The sequence below is a fragment of the Ptychodera flava genome, chromosome 13 (assembly GCF_041260155.1).
Source record: "Ptychodera flava strain L36383 chromosome 13, AS_Pfla_20210202, whole genome shotgun sequence".
NCBI lineage: Eukaryota > Metazoa > Hemichordata > Enteropneusta > Ptychoderidae > Ptychodera > Ptychodera flava.
Window position 1 is genome coordinate 16,263,436 of NC_091940.1, and position 14,628 is coordinate 16,278,063.

A 14,628-nucleotide genomic window follows, 5' to 3' on the forward strand; every position below is an offset into this window, starting at 1 on the left:
TTCCCTGTTTGTTTGTTTGTTTACATATTTGTGTGCTTTTGTGTGCACAGTATGGTTTGTCAGTGAATGGACAAATTAGAATTTAGAGAAAGTATTATGCATGTCAAGTGGCAAAACATTCCATCTTTCAGTGTAGTAGTACAGTCTAAATCATATAACAAAGTTTAAATGTTCTATATTTCACTAACTTGAGGTGTAACCCTGCAGCAGATCTGCGGTCCAACACTGTGTCGCTGTCCTGCAGATCTGAACATCAAAGAGAAAGCTAGTTTCCTCAGCATAAGAACTGCCATCAGTAAATTTATGGGGATGATTGCCCTGCTTGCTCAAGGTGTTGGTCACAGTGGTCACAGCAGTGCTGTGCAAACAGTGACGCAGGGAGATAGTAAAACCGTCTGCATTGCTGCTTTTGAACGCATACATTTACTATCCAGCCTGGTTGTGCCTTTCCACCAATGTCCTGCCATGAACTTTTTGCAGGTCAATCGTAGAGTCAAAAGTCTCTAATCAATTGCTTAGTTCGACCTTTGACCTTGCAGCAGTGTTCTTGCAAAATCAATGTGACTCAACACTCACTCTGAGATTCAAGAAACACAGACATTGTGACCACGTATGAATCAGTATATAAAAGCTGACCCAACAAACTTTCAAGAAATTCCTGTATTGACTCACACAAAGACTTCAGAAACCTTGAAAGTTATACGGTGCACTTCTGGGTAGCTGAGGAAAAGCATCAGTGTTTCCAGAAGTATTTTATGATTTTCAAAATGCTAAGAATTATATTTGTGATTATTGTTTGCAGTTGAAAGTAGTGTTTACGTTTTATAGAAGTTTTACAAAAGTAAATTAATGTGGCGATACTGGGAATCCCTTTCAGTTTCTCTGTATTCTCATGACGAATTGCCTTTATTTCAGTTTTCTTACTCTCCAATGAAATACACCCATTGGCTTCTCATTCAAGAGAATGAAAACAAAAAAGGATGTTGTTGTCGTTAGAATGACTTGCTGCCTATATGAAGGAAAACTTGTAAGGTCTCAACTACTTTGATGGAAAAAAGTACGGATTCAAATCCATGCGACACTGCTATTCCTGTTCAACTAAAATGTCATAAACTGCACGTTGAAAAGAAATCTAAGCAGAAGCAAATATGTTTACTTGTAAGGCTTTGATGTGCCTCGAGTCCGTAGCTTTCTGAAATCCCTGATAAGTTTGTTAGTAGTGATAAAAAGTCGACGTAAACAAGGTTTGTACTTGAGCCAGACTGAAATACATACCATTACTTTACACTGTAGGGGATTACTTACCGACGTACACACACGATGTACCGTACATCCTATCTAATGCCTCGATTTAGCCTTGGTGTGTAAACTTGAGAGTGTGCACATTGTTGAATTTAATAATGGTTATGAAAATAATAGAGTAATAATCTGATGCCGGGTCAGCCACAAAATTATGTTTGCTGTCATTGAGCAAAAAATATTGTGAAATCAGCATTCGTATTTCCCATCATCTTTTTCCCGAGCACTGATATATCCAATTGGAAAGCACCTGCAGTATTCCATAGGTACATGTAACTTGGTGTTTTTTGCCTACAATACCAGGATAACGATAATCAATGTGATGAAATGTATCATCTTTCAAAAAAAATCAGTTTTACCGATCCGATAAAGAGATTTCACCTGTAGTGGTGATTCTAGCTCCTTTTCATGTTGCCATAGTGATACCTGTAAGGTATGACTGTGATCCAAGTGTCATTTTTTGCTCCTGGTTGTCATGGAGATTATACTCGAAAGTATGTTTTACATAATCACTTTTTTCCTCCCTGTCTCTGAGTGGGCAGTTTTGAATGTGTTACTGATGAAAATTTGTGAGATGCTGGGTTTTCAATCGAGCCAAGATATCTATTTTCATCATTACGTATATTGAAAATGTCGCCAAACTTTTCAACTAATCACTGATACGTTAATTCCACATCAGATGTGTTATGTGATACACCCTGATTCAAAACCAAATGCATCGTTAACGCTCACGTTTTATCGCGTGGTGACATTCTCTTAAATCCAGTCAGCGAGTCAATCCAAATGTCGTCTTTAATTTTTAATTTTTCATTCGCTTGATTTCTATCACATTCTTTTACCCCGGGCGTTAACAACCGGTAAATGTGGTTAAGATTGGCAGTTTCGATAGAGAGACCGTGATCGCGGATGAAGAAAGGTGATGTACAACAATGATAATCTGATTTTCGCAAAATACCGTATTGATCTCTGTGTGAACTGATATGTCGAGAACAGCAGCTCATTAAAATACAAAACGTGATATGTTGAATTACAGTGACAGGTGTATTATCATCTGCATGGTTTAAAATTTCGCGAGATTGTCTCGAAAAGCAAACAGCCTCTTAACAGGTTACAGAAGGAATACTTAAGGTTTCTGAAAAGCTGTTAACAAAATCACTTTGTCTGTTTTCCTTAATGGTGGGTGGCAGTCATTCGTCTTTTGTAAAATCTGTTGTTTAAGGTCTGGCGTATCGTGAAACTGAAACTTCAAAACTTTTGCTCAAACTCTCTGCGAGGAACTTGAAACTGTTCTCTTTCATGATAAAGAGTTAAAATCTGAGGTTACGATGCAAATTTTGGTGTAAGGCGAAGAAATTACATAAAATTTACCGAGTGATATTTTGAAATTCAAAATGGCCGCTATACCCTGTTTTAACTCTATGCAAATGGTGATTGTCAAGTTGAACACAAGTCATTTTGACATGATATTTTGAATAAAAGTGACAAAAATTACGTCAAAAGTCACAGCTGATGAATTGTTTTCTTAGTTGTCGAAATTGAACTGTGTGTTTGTGCAATTGAAAACTAATTCCCATTGGACACTGCCAAATGACGGCTGCTTCGTGTTTGTGCCAAAAAATGTCAATCTAAATCAGGACGTGTCAAAAACTTACAGCAAATGCAATCATAAATAATAATGAGAACAACTTATTTAATCCTTTTCCTGCCAAGTCCATATTTCACCATCAGGTCAAGATGGTTAAAATTAATGAAACACAACATATTCCACATGGTGTATTGTAACATAATACTGTACATTTGAAGGCTGTTGAAAACATGAATACTGTAAACTTGATTTTTTTGGACTAAAGATGCTATAACATTCCAAGCCAAGCGAGTGAAAATACGTCATGTTTGGGCTCAATACCACTTTTTACTGACTTGGCTGATGGGGAAGTAATATTCTTAATACTGTCTGGCAGGAAAAGCGTCAATTTCTAAAGTGACACCTCCCACTCTTCCCCCTCCCCTCATCCCCCCCCCCAAATAGAATCTGGAATCAAATAAATGTATTGATGGATACTTTATATTTTTAATGTCCACCTCAAGTGATGTTTTCACTCTTGTAGCTGTGGTTTTGTAGAAGAATTACAAACTGTTCTAAAAATTACATAATACGCATTTCCCAGGGGCAGCGTATGCTTCTCATGTGAGCTTTTGATGCTCGTACAGGATATACGGCATGCAGATAGGATCATTGGTGTACTGGGAGAACTGCAAACACAACAAACATTCATTGCAATCTGCCTGTGTCTCATTGCGCCATTGATTACACCATTAATGTACAGAAACAACATGGACCCACTATCCTGCAGTTTTGCCGAGCCGCCATGTCATGAAACTGATTGGCTTTTATGATATCAGACTGAAAGCCCAAACTATCATTGAATCCATCTTTGCAACCTGTTGATTTGTAACAGACAATAGAGTTAAAAAGATGTGCCATTTGCAATCAAGGTAACTTGTCCAAAGGTTGGAAATCGTAGGCCATCATGTCTTTTGAACTGAATTTATACTTTGTGACTACATACTGCATTTTTTTCTTGGTGATATAACTGGTAGAATCAGCTGTAATTCAAAAACTGAGGAAGGAAGGTTGCCATTTTTCTGAACCCACTCACCCAATGTTCTTGTACAGAATTCCACTGTTACCATATAAACGGGACCAAACAGCGTCTCCAGAGTTAAAATTTCTAATGTCTTTTTACTGCCAAGTTTCCTATTCTGATACATGTCCAGCAATTCAACTCAGTGATAACTGGGGATTAAAAGTCAAACACGTCTTATGACAGAAAACCAAAATAATTTAACATGTGACGAGGGGCAAATATTACTGTGTCTGAATATCTAAATAGTCCCATAAGAATCTCACTTAGGACGGCGAGAGTCAGAATCACAAGGGGTGAATAACTTGCAAAGGAGCAGATTTTGTTGGATTTGTTCTGTTTCTTCCCCCGGATAAACCTGATTAATGAATGAGATAAACTCCCAAGACGAGACGGAGAGCTATTCGAGAAAGCATCGTTCTGTGTGTCTGTTGTGGTAGCCTGGGAATCATTTCACACAAGTACTTTTCAGCGAGTACTAGCTGTAATTGTCGCTCAGTGAAAGACTCTTTGAAAAGAGGACTGACTCTACTTGTTACATGTACAGATTTAAACTGAATTGATTCAATTACAGGGAAGGAAATATAAAGCTGTCGGAACAATCTTGGATTAACTGTCCCCTTCTGAGTAATCACCTGTAATTTTTTTCCTTGACTGTAAAAGTATCTATTCTTTTGTGTCGAATAATAATAAGCTGGCTTTTGCTTGCAATGTCATTTTGTAAATAGGATTTTGCAGTTTTAATTCTTCTTATGTGCCAAGCTGTCGTAAAGTAAAATCGGGTTTGATATGATTTACCGTGATGTTTATGACTTTTATGTTATAAGGTATTCTCGGTAGCATATATAATATAATGTAACATGATGGTATCAATATGTTATTGATGTTTATATAATATGATTGATATGGTCACATATGATCTAATCAACATGATATGACATGATTTGTGTATATGTTTATATAATATGATTGATATGGTCACATATGATCTAATCAACATGATATGACATGATTTGTGTATATTTTTGGTTTAATATGATGTGATGTAATATTATTGATGTTAAGTGTAATAAGATAATTTATGATGCCATATGATATGGTATGATAAATGTAATATGATATGATATGATATGATGTGATACAAGATATAATATTTATATAATGTGACATGATATGATGTGACATGATGTATGTTATTTCTATGTTCTGTTATGATGTGATAAGATATGATAATGTGTGATACGATTACATGATATGATGAATGTAATTGATAGGATATTGTAACTCATGTTATTTCTTTTGATACAAATGATGTAATATGACTTGATATGATGATCATCTCACCATATGATTTATTATGGTATTGTGTAAAGTGATTACTGCAATGGTCAGCGTCTAATGATATGATTGGCAGGCTGTGATATGGTGTGATCAATATGTTGTGACATTACTGATATGATGTGATTAAGGTTGTGAAATGCTGCGTGATGTGTTGTGAAGCTGTGTAGTCTGATTTGGATTGATGCCAATCTAATGCTGTGTGGCATGGCATCATTGGGTGTCCTCTATTCCTGCATTTAACATTGGGTGATATTAAGGTTACGTAGCACGCGCCTTGAAAGTGAAAGACCTAAAACTTTTGTTCAAACCTTCCTTGTTGAAACTTTCAACCATTCTCTGACCAAATCAAGAATAAAAATTGGCAGTCAAAGTGCAAAGTTTGGTACTAGAGAAACAAATTACCCTCATATTTACTGATATTTGAAATTCAAAACAGCCGCCATCCCTCATTTAAATCTATGGGGGAAAATAAAATTTTCGAATTTCAAATTTCTTACAATTTTCTTACCCCAAGAGCTTTAAAATGAGCCTACACAAATGGTAGATCAGAAAAGAATCGTAAAAGTTTGAAGAGTCCAAATATCTATCCTTGAGGCGCATTCTACCTCAATGCAAAATAGTGGTAAACTTCTATGTCTGGATAATTTGACATAGATGAGACTGTGATGTTCTTGTAACAGAGTGAGGTTACATGATTTGTGTCAGGCATACGTTTCACCTTCAAAGTACACTAAAAATGGACTCTTTCAAATGAAAGAAAAGCCAAGATTAATTCAGCAATCATACCATTTATCAGTTGATATGAATTTGGAACCGACTTGAAATTTAAAGTCAACACAGATCCATACCGCATTGAGCTATTTTAAAAGCTTCAAAGGTATTATGAGCTCTGTGCCTTTTTCCAGAAAAAACAAAAGCAAAGAAATCAGGAAATTGCTAACTGATCACTGATTCATACTTATCCATATCTATTACCAAACCACTTTGAGACACATAAACAAAACATGCTACAATGTTTTAGTTGCGGTATAACAAGAGAATGACATGACAACGAGCTTGTCTGCTCTTGCCGATTGAGATGCCGCGACTATTGTTGTGAATTCCGGGTGGGCAATGCATGATCCTTCTCTGATTTTCTGCATCAAGTGGCATGGCAATATGTTGTAATCACAATCAGGAAGTGAGATGGCGTAGCGAGTAATTAGCCCGTGAGTAATCTTTGTCTGCAGACTCTGCCTGTCCTGTCTGTCTGGCGTTGCGGGAAGGCATATACCAGAGCATCAGGGTGAGTAATGCAGTGTGCTCTTGCTACCTGTCAATCAGCCCGACAGATGACGCTGCACCTGCCGCCAGTGTTTGCCTCAACGATATCTCTGAATTGATAGTGTTGAAGCCAGGGGGATAAAAAGGAACTCTTTCAGCGCATGCTGTGAATAGAAGACAGTTCAAAGGCTATTTAACGCTTCCCCCCCTCATTTTCCTGTTTATTGGTCCACCAAAGTGTTGAAAACAATGGGATATACCAAGGTGTAGTGGTGAAAGGGTACTGAAGGAGAAGAGCAGGGTCAAATGTCATTTTGTTCACAGTTAAGTGTATGGTGCATTAAAGTATAGAGGAACAGTGTATGTTGATTTAAAAACCGAGTTCACAAATGGGTCACTATCAATCACCACTTAACAGATCAATCACAAAGCACTGTCAAGTTTATGCATTGAACTTGCTTGTTGCATTTCAGGGATTCTAAAAGTAGGATTTAGCACGACTCCTTTCAAAAGCCTTATCGCAAGGACTTTCATCAACTTGTCTGTGAAAACATAAATAAGATTTCTTTATTTTACCCTTGAAATTTTTGATCATTCCGTTCTGAAATATTACAATGTAATTTGAGGGTTTCTATTCTGGTCTTCTAACGAGTTATGGTTGGCAGCTTTGTGGAGTATGATCATATCAAAGTAAAACAATGACCGGGCTTTTGCACAATTTTTATTCACAGACTTCTTTAATAAACACCTGCAACACAACAGAAAACTTAAAACCAGCCTGGCAGCAGTGAAGAGAAAAAAGATTTTTTTTAAATTTGAAAACTCCCTGCAGCCATATTTTGATGGTCCCCATCTATTTTGTTTATGCAGCGGTCAGTCAGTCAGTCTTCAGGGTCAGATAACTTGAACTAGCTGAGATGCCACCCACCTCTGTACGCAGTAAAGACAAAATGCACCCAAGTGTTAAGAAATTTGTTGTTTGTCAGCGACAGAGATATACCCAGCTTGTCTGCCATTGTTGGGCAGTGAACTGTGAACATTAAGAGAAGACCTGTTTCTGTTTCAGAGGATCACACCGCAAGTGCGAACTGTAGCAACCACCTGTTAAGTTACATATATAATGGGATGAGCACATTGAACATCTTTTATGGAGTTTGCTTCTATAGCTGTATGGGTCTTATCCCATTGGCCAAGCGTGTGCCCGTAGCTTCTTTTCAGAACTTCTAGTTTTGTGCTTGTTTTGTTCTATAAGTATGCTTGATTGATTGGGGTTTGGGGGGGGGGAGAGAGAGAGAGAGAGAGAGAGAGAGAGAGAGAGAGAGAGAGAGAGAGAGAGAGAGAGAGAGAGAGAGAGAGAGAGAGAGAGAGAGATATATTGATTGATTTTCAATGACGAGAGAGAGAGAGAGAGAGAGAGAGAGAGAGAGAGAGAGAGAGAGAGAGAGAGAGAGAGATATTGATTAATTTTCAATGACCAGATTAGGAATATGTGCATCCATGTTCATTGAAGTTTGGTTTTATGAGCAAGTGGGTGTGGGGGGGGGGGGGGGGTTGAAACAAATGCGTACAAACTGATGTATCAGTCTGGCTCACTGAACAGCAAGAATTCTCTCACATTTGTGCATTTTACATATTCCTATAGATAGTGGCCATGCAGATGTTGTGAAAAATTAAGATCTGATCTCAAATCTGAAGTTTCTTGAAGTTTCACATATACTATGGCCCATTTGCCACAGTGTCTGATGGCAAGGAGCTTTGAAGTGAAAGCTTGTGGGTCTTTGATCTTGTGGAGTGTTTGTTGGCAGGCTTGAAAGGTGCATATAGATGTAGCTCTAAAGTGAGTTTCTCAATTACCATGTACTGCTATTAACTAAAAAATGCACGTATTTTGTGGTTTCTGAAGATGTGGCGTGCAATCGGCTGTGTTGCAGGTACGGGTCAGCGTGAGTTGGCCCCGCTTTGAGACCAGGTCGGAGGTGACTCCGCAGTTACACCCATAACAATACCAGTGAACAAGGCTGAAAATTGCCAGTGACAGAGATTGACACCTACTGGGGGAAGGGGGAATGCTGCTGCAACCCCCCTACAGTTTGAATGGTTATGTCCTCAAGAGAGAAGGGGAGAATACATAGGTCTTATCAAAGGCTATTTGTTCTGCCTAGATTGTGTTTGCCCGCTTTTGAATATTAATAAGCACCAGACAGGTGGCTCGACAGTTTTGTTGCAGTTACCCCATCCATTGCCACCCCCTAAAAAGACAGTATTCTCTGAAGAAGTGGACAGAATAATGAAAGTTCTTCTTCAAACTGTTAGATGATAAACATTTTGTGATGCCATAATCTTTCCCAATTTTCAGCATAAAAAAAACTTGCCCTATAAGATAGTATAAGGTACATTTGTGTTTATGGAAGATTTCTCACCAACTTGTTGCCATTGTGTATGGAAGTCCATTAAAAAAACCATGCTGAACACTCAGTATTGAAAACCACTGTGTTTTTAAAACTCTCAAACAATAAAAAAATTGAGAGAAAGCGGACTTTGTCGAGGCTTCACTTAAAATTAAATCCCATTGTCTGTTCTGATTCTCGCTGATATGTCCAAGATGTTGTTCAAATGATTTCACGCTTAACGATGCTAATCCGATAGGATTAATTAAGCCAGTTGTCTTAATCACCCGTTTTCTTTCTGCCCAGCCCCCTTTGCATTTAAATTCGGCTACCGAGATTGTTTGTTGATGTAGTATAGAAGAAAAGACTTTTATTTGCCTGCTGCGTCCGAAAGATGGCCGGCCATGATTAAATAGAGGAAAATAGTTTTTCATTTCACTTGAAAGGGAGTGTAGTTATTATAAGTAGAATGGCTTCCACATTTCTCTGTTGGTTTTTCTCAATTCTGATGCTATCGTGGCTTCTCCGGTCCCTTTAATTTTTCTGTTCAATGAGCTTATCAGGGGGGCTTTTGTCCGTGGCTGTTTGTCGCGGGTGGCAGTGGTCGACGGAAGAGCCGTTTAAAGACATCTACTGCGAGCTAAAGTAGTATGCGTGGAGTGAGACTCCATGGCTGGCACGTGGTGATATGAGTAATAGGAATGATCTATTGTTGGGAGGTGGACTGTGCCTTTGGCTAGTATGTAGATTTGTCTACGCTTACACAAAGGGCTAACTTGTTGGTGTTGCCTTCATTCCGGAGTAACTCCCTGTCACAGACTTCTGTGCTATCCGGATATTTTTAAAAAAAAATATAATTCGCAGTAAGAGCAATTTTGAGCCGGAACGCTGACTAAAACGCAAAAAAAAAATATCACATCGTTTGGAGCCTAACCAGAGCTGGATTTTTGCACTGCAAAGTGCAATTGTGGCAGTAGGTCACCCTCCAAATAGTTTTCTTCCATGTACCCGGAAAGTTCAGAATAATTGTTACTGGTGACAGCGTTTCTGAGGCTGTAGACAGGGTTTGCCAGCCAGTCAACCAGTCAACCGAGCGGAAGGAAGGACGGACGGACGGACGACCTGCCAGTGGTTTAATTCAACCTGTGGTTTGTGCATCGGTGTGCCAGCAAGCTCCGATGAGTCTGTAAACATTTCTGTATCTGAATCAAATCACGGAAGACGTTTCTTGAACAGTCTTCACCTCCAGAGAAAGAAAAACAAATAATTATGGAAACTACTTTCTGCGTAGGTGGTGATTATGAGTTACCGACGATCTTTGATCAGTATCTCTTCAAGGTAGGAAAAAGTCAAGCGTAAAAAAATGCTCTTTTTTTTGTTCCTTTTTTATATGTATGTATGTAGATATTGAACATTATTGACAAAAAATGTTATCATTATATTCACCAAACTTTAACATGATTGACATTTTAGATTATTTTGAAAGTATCCTTTACAATTTTTGAAAAACGATTCAAGCTCACACTACAATGAATTCTTCTCTGCCTTGTAAAATTTTCCTGTCCAGAACACTGTCACAGCTTGAATGGTTTTTATTTTCATTGTTCGTGATTTTTTTTTGAATTGTTAAATTAGAGTGTCTGATGAAAAACTGCTCCATGGTAGGAATGAATACAAACAAAGGAAATACGAGTAATATCATAAGCAAATATGATTTGATATCACTTTAAAAATTTTTTTTTATGGCAATTATTTAAACTGTTGCTCGTAAAGAACTACATTAGTTTTTCAAGAGATTAGTCTGGTTTTCACACCACTACGTAACAAATTAAAAAAAGATGATGATTTTTTAAAGTTTTATAGTGGTTTACTCAGTGGTGGGGGGGGGAGGTGTAACAGAATGAGAGGAAGTTTTTCACAATGTACAACTTCCTGATATGATTATAGGTGAAAATTATGCAAACAAAAGTTAAGGTCAAGTGGATTAACAGACAACTAATCATCTATCACCATGGGGATGATATGGATGATACCCTAATCAGGTTTTTATTTGGTTTGCAGTCTCCTGGTTTACTGCAACACTTTGCCAAGTGTTGCTGTTTTAACCTGATCACTCCCTTCCTCTTGAGTTTAAAGGTCCCCCTGAAAATAGCCCCTCCATTTCTGAATTGGGGTCATGTCCTCCTCAGCGATGGCTCTTCATACCCTTTCCTTCAGTGTTCTGAAAATTTATGCCCCCACTCCCTCCCCCTCCCTTTTTTTTTGAAGAGCCGTTGCAGCTCAGGTAAACTCCGGATCTCTCCAGGATTTTTGTTTTTTATGGAGAGCGTTCACCTCGCCAAGAAATTATGTTATTTCATCTCGGTTCGTCAAACTCTGACTAATAAAGCATCATCGTTCACACTCCGCTATGAATGGCTTTGCCCCCAATGCTGATAACTCCCATTCAGCAGTTCCAAGGCCTATTCATCGGCTAATATTTATAACATCTAGGAAAATGTGATTTGGTTTTTAAAAGGGAATAGCCCACGAAAACAGCTTTTCAAATATTTACCATAAACGTAAGAGATTTCCTTTTAACTGGATAAAAAATTTTGTTGAGTCTACTTAGTTTAATTATTAATAGGCTGACAGCAAAGCTTTTTTTTACTTGGCATGAGTTACGAGTAGCTCTTTGCCTCCGTTTTTTTCAGTGTTTTGGTCTGTTTATACCACACAAAACAATGGACACAAACCACTTCGAGGGGGGCTAGCCCCCTCCACCCTTGTCATCAATAACAAATGAGTCAACAAGACCCCAATTCATGTGAATTCAAATTTTCAATAGGACTTTCCCCTCAAAAAAAAAAAGAAGATACCTGATACGATTATATAATTAGACGAAATGCTTCAGTAGGAAGCTGTGATCGGTCTATTCTTGGGCTCTTTAAACAGGGTGGGCGAAAGCATACCTTTCTGTATGACACATGATGGATATGGTGTCGTTGGTGACCGCCTGATATTTACCTAGAATATTTTTACCATGTGAGAGGCTGTTGAAAAAACCTTTGTCGTCCGGTGTCTCTCTTCAATCTTGCTGAATGCTTGAAATGAGACCACTTTACAATGGTGCTGAACAACACATTCTGGAAAGTACACAGAGTGGGATGCTCCCATCAATCAGTCTAAAGGGCCCAGAAGCTGTAACTTTTTTGATGATTTTTTTTTCATTATTGTTTTGTTCAGTCTTAACTCCAGTGTTGTACTTCCCAAAGTGTGTCGAGATGCGCAGTATTCAGCTTGTCAACTCTGCCTGTATAATATGTAGACTGCGTTATTATTGTTGACAAGTAATTTCAGATCTGGATTAGAATTCGAATGTAAACAATAACAGCGCACTCTACACATATGGACACTGTGTTGGCAAGCTAAATAGTAGGGGTTCTGACATGCTTTGCGGAGTAGAACAAAAATTTGCGACAGACATACCAAACAAAAACAAGGAAAAAAGATCATCAAAAGTGACAGTTACTGGGCCTTTAATACTTTTTTACTTGTTTCATCTCTTGATCCGCATTTATCATGCCACCCATATGTACTAACTATTTCAAGAAAATCTACTTTAACACTTATTTTCTTTGAATTTCAATTATCACATTTACATTCAATAAATCAATTTTTTTTTTTATTCCTTCCTGCGAGTCCTGATATTTTCAAGTCTCTTCTCCACTTACAATTGTGCCAGGAAATGTCTTACTTAACCATTTTAATGGCTGTTTCCTGTTCCCCTTTTTTCCCCGTGTCATGGTCTGATTATTTTGCATGGCGTGACTATGCAAGATATTTCCGTATGCTCCTTTTGAACGAAGTGTAAAAAGTCAAAGTATAAAAGAGAATGGCAGATTGGCCACATTTTTGGCTCCCGATCTACCTCATTGACTTTTTAGGCCAAGTATGAAACCATACTTAAACCTATCAGGGTTCTTCTGTCAGTAACCATGGTATCGAGTGGCACAAAAGTTACTAGAGGCCAGATGTTTTTTCTGTAATACAAGCAGATTTTCTACGACATGAAACAATAGCTGATAGGTACTTTACACGACTCATTTTCCATATAAGCCATTTGACACTGATGTATACCTGTGTACTCATTATATCCAAGCAATCATAGATTTGATTGCTGTTATCATCAGATCTCCGTGATAATGTTTGTCAAGCATTGTCGTAAAACATGTTTTCTATCGTCGCCTGTAAAGTTATAGAAATATTTTTACAGTAAGTTTTCTATAGGCTCGGAAGCATTGGTGTATTTGTGTTTAGGTGCCCTGCAAAGTTTGAGTTTTGTAGGACAAAGGTGCGAATTTGACTATCATTTGACCCCAGCTGTCAAGTTCGGACTGTCAAGTTGAAGCCATGCATGGTTGGGGATGAGTTTGGGTAGGGTCAAACGAGTTCATAGTGACACATCACCCATGCAACTTTGCAAAAGTATTCATTCGTTACTGTACATATATTAGTTGTTTTGTATTTGCCCAAGTCAGTAAGCCTTATCATATTGTCACTGAATCAGACATCAAAGGGAACTTTTTGCTGTCAAGGTTTACTGGTTTACCGTGTAAGTAATACCCTATGAGAAATTGTTGACGTGTTTGACAAGGGCTGTGTACTAGATAAAAATATGACAGAATTATTCTTGCTATTTGTTTTTATGAATGTTGTGTGACCTGACAGTAGAACGAAAACATCAGAATTCTAAATTCTCATTAATTTTTCCATCTCACGAATCAAAGCCAAAGACCAGGCTATTGAACCAAGCTATACTGAGCTGAGCTCTGATGACGAGATGTGAAAATACTGAGTATTGAGAATTTACACTGACACTCAAAAATGACACTTTGTAATTTGCTCCCAAACGTTTTAGTAGAAGTTCAACAGTAGATGAAATACTCAACCCTTTGAAGGCTTCAACCTACAACAGTTTTGTATAAGAGTCAGGCATTTCATTCCGACGGCACTCCACTTGAATAATGGGGAGAGAAGTATGCTTCTTTTTCCAGTAGATAATTCGCTGCCGGCAAACGCTATAAATCAAAAAAACTTTTCAGTGGCTTTGAGCTGTGACTACAGGCAAATTGAAGAAGTTCAAGGTAGCAAAGATTCCTTGTTCTCTTCCAATAATTTTGTTGAAGCCGGCATATCTGTTTATTGATCTCGGTTGAGTTGATGTGAACGCCCTGTGTGATGTATCTACAGTACTACTTTGCCAAGAAATGATAGAAGGTTCCATCGCCATGCAAACATACAGTAGGCAAATGATTCCCTGATCATGTCACACATATCAAAGGTGAATTCTACATCACAGTTTATTTGACTCTTTGTGTTCAATGCCAGTAGTTTATATAAAAATGTAAATTTAACCCTTTGTGTGCCAAAGTCAATTTTTGTGGCCATTATAGAATCAAATTTTTTCAGATTTTTGCCAAAATTCTGATAAAGAACAGCAGCAAATGAAATATGATGTCCACTTGGTCAAAAATTATCAAAAAAAATTACAAAAATTCATAAAAATTGGTAAAATGTTGCACGAAATTTTGGTGGGAAAAATTGCAGCTCTACAATAGATTGTAGAGTTTCTCTACGGTCCATGATTAAAAGGACGGTAGTTATGACTTTTTATGACTGTTTTTCACTATTTTTATTTTGTTTTTCAAATG

The 14,628-nt window shown here is 37.8% G+C and overlaps 1 protein-coding gene across 2 annotated transcripts in view; it reads left to right on the forward strand.

The window, feature by feature from the left end:
* Positions 1-14,628, forward strand: part of LOC139147586 (TOX high mobility group box family member 3-like) — a 129,148-nt gene that overhangs the window by 40,879 nt on the left and 73,641 nt on the right. Inside the window, exon 1 of one of the 2 annotated variants that reach the window (XM_070718715.1) lies at positions 9,729-10,273. The exons of the other annotated variant lie outside the window; for it this stretch is intronic. Within the exon in view, the coding sequence (XP_070574816.1) occupies positions 10,205-10,273 (69 nt within the window). The 5' untranslated portion in view covers positions 9,729-10,204. Of the gene's footprint in view, positions 1-9,728; positions 10,274-14,628 lie in introns of those variants that run through there. 2 annotated transcript variants of the gene reach the window in all.